The following is a 21210-nucleotide window of genomic DNA, read 5'->3' as shown; positions in this document are numbered from 1 at the left end:
AACTTTTATTTCTTTTTCTGTTAATTACTTTATTTCATTATAGATTAAATTTTTTAGTATTTTATATGATATGATGTTTCTCAAATATTATTAAATTCTAGCTTCTTTTATATATACTGTATTGAATCTTTAATCTGAATCTATTCATTGGTGCCATCTGCCATTTTGTAGTTTCCATATTCCTTAATTTGATAAGCCATTCTGTACTAGTCTTATCACATTGCCAGCTTAGGTAACAATTACATTTGTTCCAGTGAAACCTAATGAGCATAAGCTTTCTGTTCTATGTAATATCCTTTTACACTGAACTTAATTTTGAGTACAAATGCTTATAAAAATTGCTGATATAACTGTAACATATTTTATTTTACTAAGTTAGAATGTGCATAAACTTTTTGGTCCCCAGATTGCATTTTTTACTGGCTGTTTTCTTATGTTAGTATATTACAGAAAGAACTGATTATTTGGATTCACTCAAATTAGTGTGCAACATAGTCACCTTTGTGGATAACTAATGCTGCAGAAGCCACTTACGCTTTTTACATTTATATGAAACTACTATATAAAGTCATTCAAGTTCTGGGTAAAAATGTTATCTGTTTCATAGACATTTATACTTCTTGCCTCTATTTTCTATTCCCCTGGAGGCAAGAGAAATCCTTAAAGGATGCCTGACAATAGATTGGAAAAAATAAAACTTAACCTAGATTAAGATTTTGGACCTGAAGATTAAGAAAGATGTTTGCTCAGTTTTATTTTAAAAAATGATTTAGTATATATAATTTGGGAAGCAAATAGTTCTGGAGATAAGCATTCAGTAAAAAGATTGCAGGCAAGGTCATAAATCCTTTTATGAGAATATCCAGTAAATTGCATCAGAATTTCAAGAATTAAATCTTACAGTGTTAAATTCATTTTCTTCACAGCCATTTTTATGATAATCCTATCCAGATTGTGGGAAAGTCTGCTTTTCACCATTTACCTGAACTCAGAACCCTGTATGTATTTATACCTTTAAAAGCACATGAGCTCCAAACAAAAATTCTTTCACTCCTTAAACCACAACATTAATACATTGTGTTTGTAATTATAGAACATTAAATGGTGCTTCAGAGATGACAGAATTTCCTGATTTGACTGGGACCACAAACCTGGAAAGCTTGTAAGTATTGGATCTATAGTTTGTTATTTTTGAAAATATATGGTAGCAGTTATTTTAGATGTCCAGTTTCTTTAAAGGAATTGTCCTTCAATCAGTAATTTATTTGTAACCAAGTGTACAAAATCATTGATCCTAAATTTGTGATGGATTTGAATTAGCATGATCTAATCTATATATTGAGCTGTTAGGCTTTTTGGTTGGCTGACTGACTCACTGATTGCATAGTGGAGAACCAGGTGAATCTATAGGTTCCTGATATGATTTTCTTTTATCTCTCAGCCTTTGTTGTTGTTGTTAATTGCGAAGTCGTGTCCGACCCATCGCAACCCCATGGACAATGTTCCTCCAGGTCTTCCTGTCCTCTATCATCTTCTGGAGTCCATTTAAGTTCACACCTACTGCTTCAGTGACTCCATCCAGCCGTCCCCTTCTTCTATTGCCCTCAATCTTTACCAGCATTAGGCCCTTCTCCAGTGATGTCTCAGCCTTATCCTTGTACTAATCCTCTTAAATGTATGCACATAATATTGATTACAGATTCAGATATGCTGTTCTTCAACAGTGAGAGAATTAACACTTCTTAATTCTTATGAATTAGACCAATAGCACTGAATAGAAATATCACTCAGATTAATATCACTTCAGATTAATCTGCTATGGACTAAATTAGTTTCTACTGTAATTATTAACTATTTGAAATTTCTTATCCTAATAGGATTCTTACAGGAGCTCAGATCACAACTCTTCCAGAATCAATATGTGAGCATCTCCCTAATCTCCAAGTACTGTAAGTATAGTGGAGAAAGGATGTTAAATCATACCACTGATTCAGAGAATACATACAATATTGGTTACAGGGAGGTTTACAACTCTCTAAATCAGACATGTCAAACACAAGGCCCGGGGGCCGGATGCAGCCCACGAAGTGGTTTCATGTGGCCCACGAAACTATTCTGGAAACAGTGAGGGAACGGCCCCCATTGCCTTGGCCCTGGCCCAGGCTGGCCGGGAGCCAATGTACAATTTTATGGTGGCCATCTATGCTGAAACACATTCAGTCTTAGCTCCACAAGGCTGTCTGGAAACAACAATGAACCAGCTCCTGCCACATCGCCCCCGCCCCTTGGGTGCATGCTGGGGAGGTGTCACCTTTGTGAGGAATGAAGAAATGCACCATCGCGCTGGCCACTTCCAGGCGATGGTGCATTTCTTCATTCTTCACAAAGGGTGACACCTCCCCAGCTGCGTTTCTTGCCTGTCTTTCTTCCTCCCTCATCTCAAATATCTTCCCACCACTCTGTACTTAGGAAAAAAGGAAAGGAGAGGGAGGGTCTGAGGGAAGTCCTACCTTAGTCCTACCCTGCTGCCCTTTCACCATCCCCTTGCCCCCTCCTCCTGGCCTATGCTGGGGGTCTCCCATCCTATTGCTAAGGAAGCTTTGGATACAAAGCCGGATCTCCTCCCATGGAGAGGGAATGGGCCTCCCTCTGACTTTGCCCTTGTACCCATCATGAGCAACCTGGCTAAGGAGAGCAAGCACAGCAGCAACCTTGAGGAGGAGGTAAGTGCAGCTGGGCGCCTCCTTGGGAAGTGGGGGTAGGCTTGGTGCCGCGGGTGCTTGAGGGCTAGGCTGGGCGTTTGACCTCTGCTGCCCAGGGCTCCGGGCAGCCCGCACCACCATCTAGCCCCCCCTCCCCCGCATGGCCTGAGAGGAACAGTGAGGCTCTTCCAGTGGACCATGCCTTGGCACTTGCCCTGGTTCCACCCCCTTCTGCCAGAGACCCTCATATCTGTCTCACTCCTGCTCAGGCCCCCACAGGCACCCTTGATGCAAACGATGTAGAGCTGGCCATGCCCACCCAGTAGGCCACACCCACTCCATCCACACCCACCCAGTAGGCCGCACCCACCCTGGCTACACCCACTCAGCCCCCTGAGGGCAACCACAATGCTGATGCGGCCCTCAATGAAATTGAGTTTGACACCCTTGCTCTAAATGATAAATCATCAATAGTATAATGACTTCTTAGAAAGGGAAATCTGGGTTGAAATTAGCCATACATTTACTATATTAATTTAAATAAAGAATCTAGAAACAATCCTCCCTAACTTTGTACTGTCCAGATGTGTATTGGTATTGGGAAAAACCTTATAAAATGGGGGAAAGAGGTGCTGCCCTAGGGAACAGTCAGATAAGAGATAGCATAGCCTACAGCTGGAGAGTGGACAAGGACTCACTCAGGTTTCTCAGACAGCAGGAAAATTATATTTCCAGACTTGCAAGATTATGTTAATGTATCTTTGCATTGAAGCAGAATTAGCTTAGCTTGTCCTGTCTTCTATGTGATCTACCTAATAAGCCTGACAAGATGTGACACATCAAAACTCTTAGAAATTCCCAGGGAACTTTACCCATTTGGACGGTGTTATTTTAGGATGCTTTTTAAAAGATGCTTTTAAAAATCAAGTTAATGTTATAGGGTAGAAGAAAATAATACTAGAATTGGATAATTCTAGTAGATCAAGAAAAACAAACAATACTGTAAAGAGTTCAAATCAGAACTAGCAAGCTGATTTATAAGTGTTTTAAGGGGAAATTTTTAAGAATGTGCACAATAATTTTACCAGTTATTTACATTTCTTCCTATGTTTCAAATTATTTTTAAAAGTCATCAGTTTTTGGAAAGCACCCTGGATGACAGGAATATCCTATTTTCTTTATCTTATATCAAATCCAGACTCTAAAATCTTTCTACAGGACAGGATGCTTTACTGAAATATGTTTTCTTTACATGTTAATACATGTTTACATTGAAATAAAGTACACAATACGCTATTAAGCAATCCACATTTGCAATATAATGTTCTGTAACTTTTTTCCTCTCTTACATTTATTCAGTTTGAACATTGAATAGTTGCTCTGAGAAAGCTTTTTTCTTATAATGATTAACCAGTGTATTGTTGTAACTTTCAAGAACTCTATGGAAGTAGCTTAATCACTATCAAAAATAATTCTTCCTCATTCTTTGTGAATCAACTAACTATATTTTCCGTATACCATTACATCATGATGGATGTATCTGGTACTTGTCTGCTCAGTGAACATTCTAGCTACATTAATTATAATATACATCCAAAGTATGTTACAAAGTAGCTACAATTCTGAGAAAAAAAAATACTTAATTTACTGGGACCACATTAATTATTGTTAGCCAGATATCTCTGTATTATTGAAATGCCTCTTTGCGAATATCTAATACCATTAATCTAAACTGATTTGATAGATAGATAGACAGACAGACAGACATGAGAGAGAGAGAGAAAGGGAGAGAGAGAGAGAGAGAGAGAGAAAGGGAAATATCAGCCATTTGCACATGTTACACATTTACTGTCTAATATATTGATTGGAGTTATTCCTTCCTATTCACCTGTCCCTTAGTCAACAAGATATCCAAGTCTCAATTAATAGATGTGGATTGGCTTTCTCTGTGAACTAAGATGCATCATCTCAGATTGGTCCAGGCTCTGAACCACATCCTTCAAGTCTTTCCTACCAAGATATAGAGATATAGTAATAGGAGTTCCTTTCTTTAATGCACTTTTCAGTTTTACTGCATTTGGTCATTTTTGTAACTGACCTTGGATTGCATTCTCCAGATGTTTCTTTATGGCTTCATGCTTCTGAAATATTTACCTGTATGAAAGTTTGCAGTGTTCTATAAGTATGGTTTTTTTGGTTTTGGTTTGGTTTTTTATCCTCACTTTCAACTCACTAAATAAGTCTCTCTTTTGGTTTGGTATTTTATCCTCACTTTCAACTCATTAAGTAAGTCTCTCTTTCAATAGTCTTTTATTTGAACTTGTTGGAAAGGAAATGTAAAATGTTTTCATTTGTAAAAAAATAACTGCTGTTTAACAATATTTATCTAAAGAATTTGAAGTATGAACAACCATATTTATCTTTTAAAAATGAGTATAGGAATAAAATCTTACTATTTATGGCTTTAAAAGGAAACAATGGACTCTTGTTGTTTACAGAGACGAAAGTCTTATAAAGATGATAGAACGTTACCCTATTACACAAAGGAATACAGGATACAAATCCATTTCCCCTTTTTCTTTTTTCTTTTTACAATTTCTGAAAATCACCATGGCTTGTATTTGATTAGTTATATTATACTATAAATGAGTCCAGATGTTTCAGTTATTCTGTAATCTGTTAGGTTTTGGTTCAGAACATTTGAAGGGCTTTTCCCCCTTGTAATGATTGATTTTCAAAGTGACTTCTAGTTCTCAAAGAACTTTTCACTACTCAAGATATAGCCATTCTAAAGGTCAGATGCAAGACTGCTTAATTTAAAGTGTAGTCTGGGAAGGTTATTAAATTTCACTTTGGTTGCTGCTAAAAATATGGGATTGTCCTAAAACAAAAGAAGTAGATTATATAAACCAAGTTTAAAAATATGTTTTATAAGAAAACTAGATCTAGTATTCTTCTAATAACAATCTTTCTGCAAAAGAAGTTATAAAATAAGTTTTTAATTTTTAGCTGAACCATATGCCTTTTTGAATTTCTACATTTGTTTTTCAGAGATCTTTCATATAATCATCTGGAAGAATTGCCCTGTTTCACAGCTTGTGAAAAACTTCAGAAAATGTAAGATTTCTTAAATGCTGTATCTGTGCACAAAGAATTTATCTGTGAATGTTTGCTTATATTCAGAATTTGATGTTTTTAAAATTAAAATAGCCTACCAAACTGTTCACTGCTTGGGCATGTATAGTTGAGTATAAGCTCTGTGGAGAAAAAACAACAACAATGTTTTGAGCTTTATAGCAGAAAAGTGTTTGAGAAAGTGCCAGAGTTTAATATTGGAGTTATTCTTTTTACCTTACTTGAGGCAAATTTTTAAAAACAAGATTGCAATATGCTAAAATGTTCAGTAGTCCTGAAAGTTACTCTTGAATTTTGGGCATTAATAGAAATTTTCCTAAAGCTTTTGTCTATAGCTTCATTTTTTGCCATTTCAGTACTTTACATCACAATGAAATATACGAAATCCACGTGGGTACATTTCAACAGCTGGTCGCCCTCCGTTCCCTGTGAGTATCACCATAAAATAGTTCTTTATAGTACTTGATATTGAGAGGCATGGAAGCTTAAAAATTTTGTGTTTTTTTTCTCTTTGATTGTTCAAATTGCTGCATTTGATTTGCAAAAAGGAAACAAAGATTCTGACATTGACAGTTTGCAGTAATGAATTCACACAGCCATGCATCAAGAAAAAAAGCATCCTTGAAGTAATTTCACTTATAGGCACCACTGAAGAATAAACAATTTGAATTATTCATGCATAAAACTTTTTATTACTACTCTAATGAATAGATTACAAAATTGCAGAAGAATGACTAGATTTTTTTATTGTAAGTTTTTTATTATTATTTTTCTCTGTAAATTATTTCAGTTTGTTTTTCAATTGAATTATACAGCTTATATGTTATATTAAAGGGGGGAAATATTCTGAAGTGATTTTTTTTACATCTCTGAACCCTGGCATTTTAACAGGGTGTGTAGACTTTTTATGTCCACTGTATGCCTATAATAATGTACTTGCTGCAAATAAGGAGGTGTATAATAGAGGTAGGGCCAAAAAAATGTGAAAGAAAATGTTGCAAATAGGAACAGATTGGACAAAATTGGTAGGGATAGACAGAGAAACAGATGGACCAAAATGAGAAACAGAAACTGTGGATAGTATCAGTGGACCTGGCTTATTGAAATATAGACACATGCAGGCATGCACCTCTGCCTGTCACTGATTCTGTTGCACAGTTTAGTAAAGATAACACTAGCTGTGAACCATAATTGTAGATCATAATTTTGATTCTGACTCCCAAGACATTTTCAGTTCAGAGAGAAAGGTGATTTAGTAGATGAGAAATGTTCTGTGAGCATGGATGTGTGAGAAATGAAAGGAAAATGATACTTACATCACGGGTCATCACGTGACACGTCACAACGTATCACAACTCTTTTGCATTGCCAGCAATGGGGTGGGTGTGGTTTGGTATGATGAAGCCGGCCTGCGGGCCAGCAGTTTAGCACCCCTGCTCTTCATTATTTATAGGAACAACAGCATCATATTGCAGTTATGGCAGAGATTGCCCATCAATTCTTGATTTGGTAGGGAGGGAATAAAATGGGGAAAGAATGCATACATTTGATTGACCAGCTTAAAATTTGGTTGAAAATATTAAATTTGACATTAATAAATTCTTACTCAGGGGAAAATGGCTTTATGTCATTTAAAGATTAAGGGGACTTTCATACTGTTACCCTTTCTGCTTTCAGTGCTTCAGAAGTAGTTTAAGACTGAGAGTCAAAGGTAGATCTGACACTGTCTCTGCTGCCATTAATGTAGCAAACCTGAGAACAACGCACAAAGATTACTGCCATGCTCCATGTTGCTACAAGTCCTGGAGCAATAAACACACTCTTATATTCACTCAAAGCAAAATGAAAACAAACTGCTTGCATGCATGAACATTGTTCATCCATATTTTCATTTCATTTGCAGTCAAGCTATATTTCTATTAGAATGACCTGCTTTAGTGGTTGAAACCCAGGAATAGAAAAATGAAATGAAGCAAATGGGGAAACATAATCCCACAAATTTTGAAGAGCTGCAGCATCACAAGAAAATGGGCAGCATAGAAATATTAATTAATTAATTAATTAATTAATTAATTTGCATGGATTCAGACGTGTTCGCTGTTTCCCTATTCTGGAATAGTGATATCTTTGTAAATCAGTGCCTTTAAAAATCTGTTCTCATCAACTTTTGTGACTTTCAATCCATTTCATCATTAATTTAGGCACATTTTTCTCTGAAAGTTTAAAATCAATTATTGGAAGCAATATCTTCCTGTTAATATTTTAATAAAAAGATTCAACATTATGCATTACTAAGCATATGACATTTTATTTCTTGTAGGGATTTAGCTTGGAATAAAATCACTATTATTCATGCCAATGCATTTTCTTCTTTACTATCCCTTATTAAAATGTAAGTAACTGATTATTTTTCTTATTTTAATGTTTGATTCTATGATCATAATAATATGGATTGAGGTAAAGTAGAAAAATCTGAATAACTGTAAAATAGAAGAACAATATAAAAAGTAATCAGTTCTTTCTTTCTAACTGAACAATAATTTTATAGTTCTACACTGCAGTTTGCAGCAGAATCCTAAATCAGAAAGTGTCAGCATCAACTTGCTATTTTTATGTTTAATTGTCATTTTGAGTTGTAATTAAACTGATACCCTTCTTATGAATACTAAATGGGAGGGATCTTAGGACTGGTTCTGTGGAGAGAGGTTTTTCTGCGTGGTTTCATGTACTGCCTGCATCCCGTGGAGGGGGCTTTGTTGTTTGCATGGACCAGTTTCTGGCATGCCGTGGTCTGGTGCCCGTCCACGGCCTGGGGGTTGGGGACCTCTGTAATAGGGCAAAACTGAAATGCTTTAAATTAAATGAAATCTTTTATAGTCAAACAAGAGGTTGTTTCCAAAAATTCTCTTCGTCTTTTGTTGGAGTCTCCCTGCTAATGGTAGAGATATTTTATATCTTATAATCGACTATTTAATAGTATAAGTGGAAGGCATAAACATTTTCTTCCTGTGAGTGCTCAAACATGTACTGGTTAAAATATTGAACAAGAACCAGGAAGAATACATTTTTAGTCCATCCTCAGCCATTAAGCTCACTAGGTGATTTGGGGAACAGTCATTCACTCTCTCTGCCCAATCATACTCCTGTAGTTGTTGGAGAGAAAAGTCTGGAGGAAGGAATGTTATGTATCACTAATGTGGAAGAAAAGTGTGACATAAATCCAAAAAACAAACACATTGAAACTTTATGTTTCTTAAGATTTAAAACTCTTCTCAAGTCTGGAGGAAAGTACACAGCTTTAAGAATCACCAGTCCTACATTGTTCTTGTTGTGCAAAACCCAGCCCAATTATTGCCCTGACATGAAGGTGGAACTGTGAGCTGTAAAGCAAGCATTACAGTAAGGGCAAAGTTAGGGAGAGGAGAGAAGGAAGAAAGGTAAAGAATCTCTAGGATAGTTTGCATCTATCTTGCAAGAATGGAGGCTTACTGGAATGGGAAAAAAAATCTTGCTATTTTTTCTTCTGTCCAACAAATGTGGAAGCTTGCTAGAGAGGAATAAAATTAAGCAACAGAGGTTACTGGTAGCTATAGCAGCTGTGTACAGTATCTTTCACAGGGTTGCTATTCCTTTCTGAGCCTTTAAAAAATAAAAAAGAAATTGGTTGATGGGAAGGTTTTCTCAGCAAATCGTCAAGGTCCCTCAGTTTCCTTCTCCATGCAAATCAGAATTTTGCATAGGAAGTTGTATTACATGGTGTTTGGAGGTTTTTAGGTCTGTATAAAGAAAAATAGATTCAGGTTGAATCCTAACAAGATGATTAATTCTAGAGATACACTCCATCTTTAATTCTGAATGGAACTGTCCATAATGGAACTTGCTCACAGCTTGTGCACCCCTCTGAACTTGTGGCTCCTTCTTAGTATAGAATAGAATAACAGAGTTGGAAGGGACCTTGGAGGTCTTCTAGTCTAACCCCCTGCTCAGGCAGAAAACCCTATACCATTTCAGACAAATGGTTGTCCAATTTCTTCTTGAAAACTTCCAGAGTTGGAGCATTCACTACTTTTGGAAGCAAGTTGTTCCACTGGTTAATTGTTTTAACTGTCAGGAAATTTCTTCTTAGTTCTAGGTTGCTTCTCTCCTTGATTAGTTTCCATCCATTGCTTCTTGTCCTGCCCTCAGGTGCTTTGGAGAATAGCCTGACTCCTTTGTGGCAACCCCTGAGACATTGGAACATTGTTATCATGTCATCCCAGTCTTTCTTTTCATTAAACTAGACATACCCAATCCCAGCAAGCATTCTTTATATCAGTGTTCCATTATTTTTATATGTTTTAGCCTCCAGTCCCCTAATCATCTTTCTTGGTCTTCTCTGCACTCTTTCTAGAGTTTCAACATATTTTTTACGTTGTGGTGACCAAAACTGGATGCAGTATTCCAAGTGTGGCTTTACCAAGGCATTGTAAAGTGGTATTAACACTTCACGTGATCTTGATTCTATTCCTCTGTTAATGCAGCCTGGCACTGTGTTGGCCTTTTTGGCAGCTGCAGCACTCTGCTGGCTCATATTTAGGTGATTGTCCACTAGGACTCTGAGGTCCCTCCCACAGTTACTACTATTGAGCAAGGTACCCCCTATACTATAGCTGTGCATTTGGTTTTTCTTGCCTAAATGTAGAGCCTTGCTTTTTTCACCATTGAATTTCATTTTGTTAGATAGCGCCCAGTGTTCAAGTCTGAATGAAGTCTGAATCAAAATGAACACTGGAAACTGAGGAGCTGAAGATCAATTCTGTACTCACAGTTCTTTCAGGTTTCTGAGGACATTGATAGAAGTGGGAAATTCATTTTGATTGTTGTAATTTAAATCTCTGAATTGGAAAAAAAACACACCCCTCGTTAGATGCTACCTAATCTTCATATTTGAAAGTGCTTATCTGTTTTGCACTGCATTTTTAGATTTATACATTTATAGAACTTTTTTTATTTATAAAATGTATTTGCCACCCATCCTGTACCCAACAACTCTGAAAAACATTAATATCATCCATCGTAAGAACACAGCAGATAAAAACATTAACTGATAAAATTATGGACACAAGCTGGCAAAGAAGAGAGCTGAACACAAGGGAGAGGGAAGGGGGTTGAATTTAAATTAATCAACCACCTCCAGTATGAAGCTTTCCCATTGGATGTCCAACACATGTGGCAGAGTCAGGTCTTAAGGCTCTTACAAAAAATTAGGAGGGTGGGAAGAGAGGGAGGGGGGGGAGAGAGAGAGAGAGAGAGAGAGTTTTCTGAAAGTGGAATATATATTTGTCTAGAACAATATTCCTGTTGGTTTAAGAAGATAAAAAGAATTCACGTATGGGGAAAAATCCTGTTGCAGCATTGTAAGCTGATTTTTTTTGGTTGTTACTTTGTTATTCTGCAGGGATCTGTCATCCAACCTTTTGTCTTCTTTTCCTATAACTGGTCTACGTGGCTTAACTCATTTAAAATTAACAAGAAATTATCCACTCCAAAGTTTAATATCATCTGAAAACTTTCCAGAACTCAAGTGAGTACCTCATTAAAATTAATAGGGCACAGTTGTTCTCATGTACAGTTGAAGGAGTGTGACTGTATAATGTGTGCTACTTCTTATTCAAAGTCTTTGAAACACAACAGTCAAACTAAGCTATACATCAGGGGTGTCAAACTCAATTTCATTGAAGGCCGCATCAGCATTGCGGTTGCCCTCGGGGGGCCAGGTGGGTGCAGCTATGGTGGGTGTGGCCTACTGGGTGGGCGTGGATGGAGTGGGTGTGGCCTACTGGGTGGGCATGGCCAGGTTTACATTGTTCATGTCAAGGGGGCCTGTGAGGGTCTGGGCAGGAGTGGGACAGATCTCAGGGTCTCTGGCAGAAGAGGATGGGACCGGGGCAAGTGCCAAGGCATGGTCCATTTCTTTATTCCTCACAAAGGGTGACACCTCCCCGGCATGCACCCAGGGGCCTGGGCCGACACAGCAGGGGCTGGTTCCTCACTGTTTCTAGATGGCCTTGTGGAGCTAAGACTGAATGTGTTTCAGCATAGATGGCCACCACAAAATTGTACATTGGCTCCCAGCCGGCCAGGGCCAAGGCAGCGGGGACTGTTCCCTCACTGTTTCCAGGATGGCTTTGCAGGGCACATGAAACCATTTTGCGGGCTGCATCTGGCCCCCGGGCCTTGTGTTTGACATGTCTGCTATACATGGTGAAAATTATAGCATTAAAATATTCTTGTTTATCTTGAAAAAATGTAATTGTTTTTGAACATCCTGATAACTGCTCATTCTAAAATACACCTGTTTTTCAGCAGTACTTTTGAATATATTTATACTTGCAAATACTTTGTATATATTATATTGTATACTGGAATGCTTTCTCTTACTTAAATGTTGTTTCATAAACTATAAATATTTTAGAGTGGAAGAAATATAGCAATTTGGGAAAAAGAAGGGGAAAAGGGTTTATATAGTTAGCTCATTTTTATTTTACTTTCTTCCTATCATTTTCCTGAAAGTGCAGGGTCCACTTTTTCAGATCAACATAGTGTTGATCCATTGGTTGTAACAGAAATTGGACATCATGGCTAAGGGAGAGTGACTGACCCAAAAACATCCAGCAGGCAGGACTAGAATTCTCAGTCTCCTAGTTTTTAGCCTAGATCAAACTGACTTTCTTATATAGTTACATCACTCTTAGAAGTAAAATACTTTGTCATGTTCACTTAATGAAAAAGAAAACTGTCATAACTAAATCAAAAGTGACAAAGATTGTTCATGCTCTGTTATTTTGGGCAGGCAGCTGGAATCTAAGAATACTGTATATAAAGACAGAGGATCTCAAAGCATTATGGTATACCTTCATCCAGAAACAATGGTGGATATTTAGCTGGCATGGAAAGGTGCTTTGTAAATCTGCCATAACATCAATCATCATCAAAGGAAATATGTTCATAAATATTGGGTGATGGATGCCAAACATCACAATATTGTGTGACCATCAGAAAATATGCTGTTCTTAACAGTCAGCAAATGATAATGCAATGCAGTTATTTCTCATTGGACCAATCTCCCACTTTACTTTTTTCTTTTAAACAATCTCTGTATAGCATTAAACCTTGTGATTCTCTCAAACCCGGGACATCTTCATCCTGTGTGAGAAAAAGAACACTCACAACACTAGCACCAAAAATGAAAAGAATAATGACAACATATACACAATGTTCTGAAGCATAGATGGTTTTGGAAGAATGGGTTAACTAAATTTAATATATCTGTCAAGAATCCTGAGTTGATATTTAATTTTTTTTATTAAATTTTGACATTTTACAAAAACAAAACAAACTTCCCCCCAACCTCCCCAACCCTCCCATTCCCTCCCCCGACCTTCCCAGAGCTGGATATAGGCTTAATTAGAATTTCATCAAAAAATCTTAAAAAAAGATATAAACCATAAATAAATCTAACATTAGTTAAAAATCTAAATAGATTAATTAGAAAAATTATAAAATAATTAACAATAGTATATATATAAAAGAAACATGAATACAAAAGATAAATGTTTAAAAAAGAAAAGAATGAAAAAAGGGAAAAAAGAAGAACAAAAAAAGGAAGAAAAAAAAACCAAAATATTCCATTTTAAATATAAATTGTTAAAAAAGTAGATAATATTTTTATATCTAACTTATATTGTATAAAATCTATCCATTTTTTCCATACCACAACATACTGTTCTTGCGATTGATCCTTCAGAAAAGCCGAAATCTTTGCCATTTCCGCCAAATAAGAAACTTTAAAAAGCCACTCTTGCAAAGTAGGCAAAGATTCCTTCTTCCAACATTGCTAGCTTCTCAACCACAGAAGCAAGTCCTGTTAATGCCATAACTATGTCTTGCCTCAGAATAGTATTGTTCTGCTCCAAAAACTCCTTCATTTCCCCTCTGATTGGATTTTATTCTGCTCTAAAAGCTCCTTCATTTCCCCTCTGATTTGAGATACAGCATTTCCCATTATATCTTTCATATCTTGTACCGTTATTGTTGGCAAAGGAGGAGAAGGTGGTGGTGTAGCTTTAGGTTGTTGTGCTGGTAGAATCGCAGGAGAAGAAGCCACCTTTGGAACTGTAGAAGCTACTTGTCTCTTTGAAGCCATTTTTTTTTTTTAAAAAGATCTTGTTTCTTCTTTCTTCCTTCTTAAAAAAAGAAAAGCAGTAAAAAATATCATCAAAAAGAATAAAAAAACAAAGGAGAGTTTAGAAAATCTCAAATGCAGCTTTTAAAAAAAGGAAAAAAGTTTAAAAGAAAGCTATATAGTCCATAACGTTCCGTTTGACTCACTTTCTTCCGGAAAAAAAAAAAACTTTCAAATCACCATTTTACTTTCACTCTCCACCCAAACAAAAAAAAGAGAAAAAGAAAATCAACCTAAACTAAAAATCAAATAAAAACCAATAAGTTCAATCCTTTACCCAGCTCTGTCCGTTTTAAAAATAACTCACCAAGTTTCTTTAAGCACGGAAGTGATAGCAGCGTTTTGCTTTGTTCCCAAAGGAACAAAGACAGCTGGGAGGCGGAGACAACCCAAACTCCAAGGGAGCTCTCTTTTCACCCCCCAAGAAAAAAATTCCTGGGGGGTTTGAGAGGCTCTACCTCTATTCGGGTGATTCTTTTCCCCCCCCCTTCGCCCGGGAGGGGGATTTCGAGCCGCGGGACAGCTGGTATCTGCTGCACTCCGCAGTTCTCACGCTCACCCAGGAGGACGGCTAAAAGGTAGCCGCCATCATCGACACTATCCACCGGAACAAGAATCCTGAGTTGATATTGATTCATTGTAATATTACATACCAGTTTAACAAAAATGATTAGTGTGTACTGAGATAGGCTTATATATGTAAACAGTTTGGTCTACATCAAAATAATGTGTGTAACCAGATATGTCTGTTATTCTTTAGAGTGATAGAAATGCCTTATCCTTATCAATGCTGTGCCTTTAGAGCACATGACAACTACTATAAAATCCAAAATCAATTGAACAAAGCTGAGAATGGCAGTGCTGATGAATTTCAAAAGAAAGATAGTAGCAGGTTCCATACAAACGGTAAGCACTGTAAACATGCACTAAAACATATTTTTTAAAAGGATTTGTTTAGAATTAGGCTATCATAATTGATGATCAAATAAATATATGTCTTTTCTAATTTTACCATTTTAATGCCTGAATATCAATATAACATGTCATTAATCCCTGTAAATCTATATTTTAAATTTTTATTGTAATCAGGTTGCAAAAAACTTGAGGTGGTAAAAAATTTACATTTCCTGCAATGTATACATGCCTTGATAATAAAAGAGTTATCTTAAATGACTCTTGAAGTTCTATAATTCTAAGTACTTATGAAGAAGACAAATTTGATGTTTAATTAAGATTTAAAAGCTCTTAATTCTCACTATAACTACATATTAAATATTATTATCAATATTAGTAATTAAATACTGTGATTTTCCTTCCTATAGATGAATATGATTTTGAGGATTTTTCTCTTGACTTCAATGATGATCTGAAAACTCATCATTTAGTTCAGTGTTCTCCTTCTCCAGGTAATAATAAAATTATTTCAGTAGAATTGTGTGTATTTATGAAAAAAAAATTCCTGTGAAATTTTATTATACTTTCTAAGGAGAAAAACCTTTTAGAAGCTACATGGAGTACCTGGGTATGCCTCTGTAGTACAGGACATATACTCATTTCTTATTCATTTATTTTTTAAAAAATTGATTACTTCCTTGGGAAGTATTATTTGTCTAGGCTATATATAAAACAAACCAAAACATAAGGACATAAAGCATAAATTAAAATGAATTTAAAAGCCAAAATTAAAAAAAAAAACTGTACTTAAAAATACAATATAGAAACAGAAGTTCCAGAGAATTAAATAGCTGAAAATAATTTAAAAACTCTTCATGTACCATTGAAAACCTAGTCCAGTACTGCAACTTTTACTATCTGGAAATTTCACCACCAGGGAATTACAATCAGAATGTCCAAAGTACAGTGCTTGATATTTCGGGACAACTGAATTCCTGGAGAACTATTACCTAACCTTTTCCTAGTATCTACTTGAAAGCCACCTAAAGATAAGTTTAGTTTGCCTTTAGTACATTGTAAGGAATAAAATAAAAGTATCACCTATGCTATTCCTGTTCAAGAAACATTCTCAAAAGGAAGAAAATAGCAAATCGTCTTCCAGCTAGATAAAAAAGAGATAAAAGTTTTACGTCTAAGAACTTAACTTCAATTTAGATTCTCAAAAAATGGGGAAATAGATGGTTCCTCAGCAAACCAGCTGTACTGGATTTAGAATATTATTAAATATTTAATGATTCTTCATCTAATTTATTTTACTTTTAATTGTAATTTATTTGGTTTTGTTTCGTGATATATGGTTTTAATATGTAATTCAGCCAAAAAACTTATGGGGAGCATAAAGCTTGAAACTGTTTGTCACCTAGAGGTGACTTTAGGATGCTTGAAAAAACAAGAGAAAATATTAAAATATTACGATAATAAATATTAATAAAATTAACAAAGAAGCAAATAAAGAAGCAAGGTGTAAATGAGGTGGAGATAAAGATGCTCCCATTGGGTCCCCAGGTCAAATGGCAGAGCCAGATTTTAATGCCCCTGTGGAAGGTAAGTGTGGTATGTCACCTTGAGGGGAATAATATTTCAGAGGGCAGGAGCCACAGTAGAAAAGATTCTTCTCCTGGATCCCACCATTCAATTCCTTGACTGATGGGGTCTGCACCATTCGCCTTCTGCTGGTGTGGGTGCGGCAGGCCAATCCCATTGGAGTAAAATGGTTCCTCAGTAACCTGGACTGTTGCCATAAAGGGCTTCAAAGATAATGACCAACACCTTGAATTTGACCCAGAAGCAAACTAGCAACCAGTGCACCTTGCACAACAATGGTGTTACATGGGCCACATTGTGGGCCCCAAGAACTATGCACATAGCTGCATACTGTGTCAGCTGAAGCTTCTAAATAGTCTTCAAGGGTAGCGCCATATAGACCATATTGCAGTAGTCGAGACATGAGATGACCAGGTCCTGAATGACTGAGCATAGGAACTCACAATCCAGAAAAGGGTGCAACTGGCGCACAACACGAAGTTGTGCAAAAGCTCCTAGCCACAACTGCCACCAGCTCATTGAGTAAGAATCAAGCGTCCAAGAAAACCCACAAATTGCACTCAGGGTCTGCCTGGGGCAGTGCCACCAATCCAGAACTAAAGATGTTAAAATTCCAGATCCTGAAACCACATTCACCCAAAGCCACTCAGTCATATCAGGGTTCATCCAAAGCCTATTGTCCCCCATCCAGACCCTCACAGTCTCCAGGTACCATAGAAGAGCAATGACATATTATTGGGTCACCAGGGATGGAGATATAAAGTTGAGTATCATCAGCATACTGATGGTACCTCATCCCATGATAGTGAATGATTTCACCCAGAAGCTTCATATAGATGTTAAAAGGTACAACACAAAAGAACAGCCTCTCACTCCCTATTAGTACCATTTGGACCAGCCTTGGGGAAAGGGGACAAACCAGTGAAAGACTGTGCTGCCCAGCTCCAGATCTCACAGCCGACCCAAAAGATATCCAAAGGCCTCTGACAGGTCAAGGAGAATAAGGATGGATACACTACCTCATCCCACTCTTACAAAAGATCATTGACAAGTATGACCAATGTTGTTTCTGTCTCATTGGTTACCTTCACTATAATGTATTTGTCAGTGCAGTTGCCACAAAAAGTAATAAAAACTGGACATAGCTAAGCTTACCATGACTTTACTTTTTCTGTATTTTCTTTGTAGGACCTTTCAAGCCCTGTGTTTGCCTCTTTGATAGTTGGCTGATCAGAGTTGGAGTTTGGACCTTAATACTTTTAGCATTTATTTGTAATATATTGGTTATTGCAACAATCTTCCAAGTTCCATTGTTCATCTCCTCCATAAAGTTTATAATTGGACTAATAGCTATTGTAAATACTCTCATGGTTGTGTCTAGCTGTGTGCTTGCTAGTGTGGATGCATTAACCTCTGGAGTCTTTGCTCAATATGGAACTTGGTGGGAAGATGGAATTGTTTGTCATATCATTGGAATTATCTCTGTCTTTGCTTCAGAGGGTTCTATTTTCTTGCTCACCTTAGCAACTGTTGAGCGTGTGTTCTCTGTGAAATATAGAACAAAATTTGAAACCAAACACACTCTAACTAACATAAAAATAGCCATCATCTTTTGTTTTGTACTGGCTTTAATAATTGCTGTGATTCCAGTGCTCAGTGACAGTGAATATGGAGGTTCTCCCTTATGCATACCACTACCTTTTGGAAGACCATCAGGTGTCGGTTATACAGTTGCAATGGTCTTAATAAACTCTTTTTGTTTTCTTATAATGACAGTAGCATACACAAAACTCTACTGTAGTCTGGACAAGGGAGAAATGGACAGTATTTTGGATTGTTCCATGATCAAACACATAGCCTTATTACTTTTTATTAACTGCATTCTCTATTGTCCTGTGGCCATCTTATCATTTTCATCATTATTAAACCTGCATTTTATTGGCCCAGAAGTCATCAAACCAATACTTTTAGTGATTGTTCCCCTTCCTGCATGTTTAAACCCACTTCTCTACATACTTTTTAATCCTCATTTCAGGGAAGATCTGAGAAGCTTTCAAAAGCAGTCATTTGGATGGAAAACATCAAAACATGCTAGTTTGCTCTCTGTCAATTCAGAAGATGCAGAGAAACAGTCATGTAATTCAACCCAAGCTCTAGTAACCTTTGCAAGTGCCAGAATATCATATGATGTTGTTCCCAGCAATCCAGTAGTGCCATCATCCTGCCAATTAAGTGAAAGCTGCAACCTTTCATCTATCACATTTGTCCCATGCCACTAACTTCATTTCAAAGGTATTGGTGAGGTTTACAAAATAAAAAATAAAAAAATAGATGAATGTGCATGTATTGCTTATATAGAGAGAAGCAACCAACTATTCTTATTTTATAGGAAATAAAACAGAAATTGTGAAATTTCAGTACGTACCCAATATTATGTTTTTTTCTAAAACGCACAGGCTGGTTATCTTTTAGTATCCTGAAAAATTCCAAAGGCTGGTAGCATTTATGCAATGGACTGAATTTTGCAAAGGGAGCAAGGAGAGGAGGAGGAAAGCAAATTCTAAGGAAAGTAAATAAAGTTTCCTTCTGGGGATATTTTTGTTGTAATGAAACTTCCACTCAACTACTCAAACTAGAGAGGGAATAATATGGCAAAAAAATCCTACATATAGGTAACCCTCTATAACCAACTGCTTTATTTAGCGACCATTCAAAGTTACAACAGCATAAAAAAACAGTTTTAGACCAGTGTAATATGGGTAGTCCTCAATTTACAGCCATTCCTTTAGTGACTGTTCAAAGTTACAACAACAGTGAAAAAAAGTGATATGATTGGTTTTCACACTTAACAATTGTTGCAGCATCACCATGGTCATGTTCAGTTGCTTGGCAACTGGCATGTGTTTATGATAGTTGTAGTGTCCTGGAGTCATGTGATAACCATTTGTAACGTTTCCAGCCAATTTCCAACAAGCAAAGTCTCTGGGGGAAGCCAGATTCATTTAATGACCACATGATTCACTCAGCACCTATGGCAAAAGTCATAAAATGGGGCACAACTCAATAACTCTTGCTTAGCCAAGGAAATTTTGGGCTTAATTGTGGTCATACGTTAAGGACTACCTTTATATAGCTGAGCTGCTCTCAATATACTTTTTGCAATATGTCTGAAAGCCAAAAATGTTACATGTATAAAGGAATCCTGAAAACAGAAAATACCAAATAGAAATGGCTTCTGATCTTTGCATAACTTGTTGGCATCTGAGATTCAGTTGTATCTTAGGATTAACTTAGTGGACTTGTTTAGAAGAATCATAGGAATGATATGAATAGAATAACTTACATTGAAGGTCTGTGCTGTCTGAATTTTATCCAGTTGACATGCATTCATGGAAATAACATGAAGAAATTATGCACAAAATATATATTTTTTAAATCTTATATTTTGAAACAGTGAAGCCTGGAGATGGAAGTCTATTCTTCAAACCATGTCAAATTAGAGATCATCTGCCAATTCTTGAAAACATATCTTACTACTTTATTTAATTTTTTCACAGTGGTTTGGTAATATGTAAATTTTCTCTTATGACTGCATTTACATTTCTATACAAATTTAAAAAGTGAAATAAAAACATTTAAGAATTACTTTAATATTAAAAATAAACAGCAGATAACATAAATCAGGATGCAATGCATAATATTATTAAATTGCTTAAAAATAATTCAAATATAATTTGGAAATATTAAAATTCATTTCAGAGAAGATCTTAAAACAATATGTAAATATAGATTTATCTTTATAGTGAAATCATACTCAAATACGAAAATAAGGCATGTCGTTTCATGTTGCTTTAATTACTAGATTTCTATTTCTAGCTCATATCTGTTTAAATTTGTGATCTTTAAATATGTAAATTTCTACTGATTGTAAATACTGTTGTTTTTTTTCTACTGATGTTTGAAACATGTAATTTGTAATAAAATTTGCAATAACTCCAGAAGGATCATTTAGTCCTTTAATTCTCAGACATATTTCACAGCAATTCCAGAATATTCTCTATCCTTCTTGTAATTTAATTGCAAAATGAAGTTTGTAAGGTTTCTTTTTCCATCAAAAGAAATAATACAAACTTTCTCTTAGTATAAACATGTAGATTTTTACAGCCAATATCTGTTGGGCAGTGTTGAGGTTCAGGATTATGACTGTAGTCCAGACAGATTTCCTGCTGGCAATTGTGCCTGGCATCTTCAGAGGCCAAGTGGTCTAGCGGGCAACTGAGCAGGGACTGATTCTCCTATCTTTATAAGCAGATGATCTGAGTTCTGATTGATCTTTAGTTGAGCTTGTTTCAGTTTAGTGATAGTTGTTGGTCTTCACTAATGTGCTGATTAAGTAAACACTACCACATATATATATTAAAAAATCCTTAAAGACACCACCAACATACTGTATACATTACACTAGTATATTGTTCACCTCTATGGGGAGAATGTTTTCTAACAAGTACATGACTAGAAGCTCTCAGAAGCAAGAAAACATATCTTATTTGTTCCCTCACATTTTTACTTCAATGCCAAGACTGCACAACAATTTTAAACTTCCTGAAAATGAAAAGAATCTTCAAGTGTCCATAATCTCATCAGATATAC

The 21210-nt window shown here is 36.2% G+C and overlaps 1 protein-coding gene across 2 annotated transcripts in view; it reads left to right on the top strand.

The window, feature by feature from the left end:
* The window catches only part of LGR5 (leucine rich repeat containing G protein-coupled receptor 5), a 94155-nt gene extending 73581 nt beyond the window's left edge, over window positions 1-20574 (top strand). For both annotated transcript variants that reach the window (XM_039344472.1, XM_039344473.1), the window contains 10 exons: window positions 927-998; window positions 1094-1162; window positions 1878-1949; window positions 5754-5819; window positions 6194-6265; window positions 8158-8229; window positions 11275-11400; window positions 14822-14967; window positions 15384-15467; window positions 17749-20574. In XM_039344472.1, coding sequence (XP_039200406.1) covers window positions 927-998; window positions 1094-1162; window positions 1878-1949; window positions 5754-5819; window positions 6194-6265; window positions 8158-8229; window positions 11275-11400; window positions 14822-14967; window positions 15384-15467; window positions 17749-18839 — 1870 coding nt within the window. In that variant the 3' untranslated portion in view covers window positions 18840-20574. The remainder of the gene's footprint in view (window positions 1-926; window positions 999-1093; window positions 1163-1877; window positions 1950-5753; window positions 5820-6193; window positions 6266-8157; window positions 8230-11274; window positions 11401-14821; window positions 14968-15383; window positions 15468-17748) is intronic.
* Window positions 20575-21210: the final 636 nt, after the last annotated feature.

This window comes from Crotalus tigris, unplaced genomic scaffold, assembly GCF_016545835.1.
Source record: "Crotalus tigris isolate CLP2741 ecotype Arizona unplaced genomic scaffold, ASM1654583v1 scf7180000017916.3911339, whole genome shotgun sequence".
Taxonomy (NCBI): Eukaryota; Metazoa; Chordata; class Lepidosauria; order Squamata; family Viperidae; genus Crotalus; species Crotalus tigris.
This window is presented reverse-complemented; position numbering and strand designations above follow the sequence as displayed.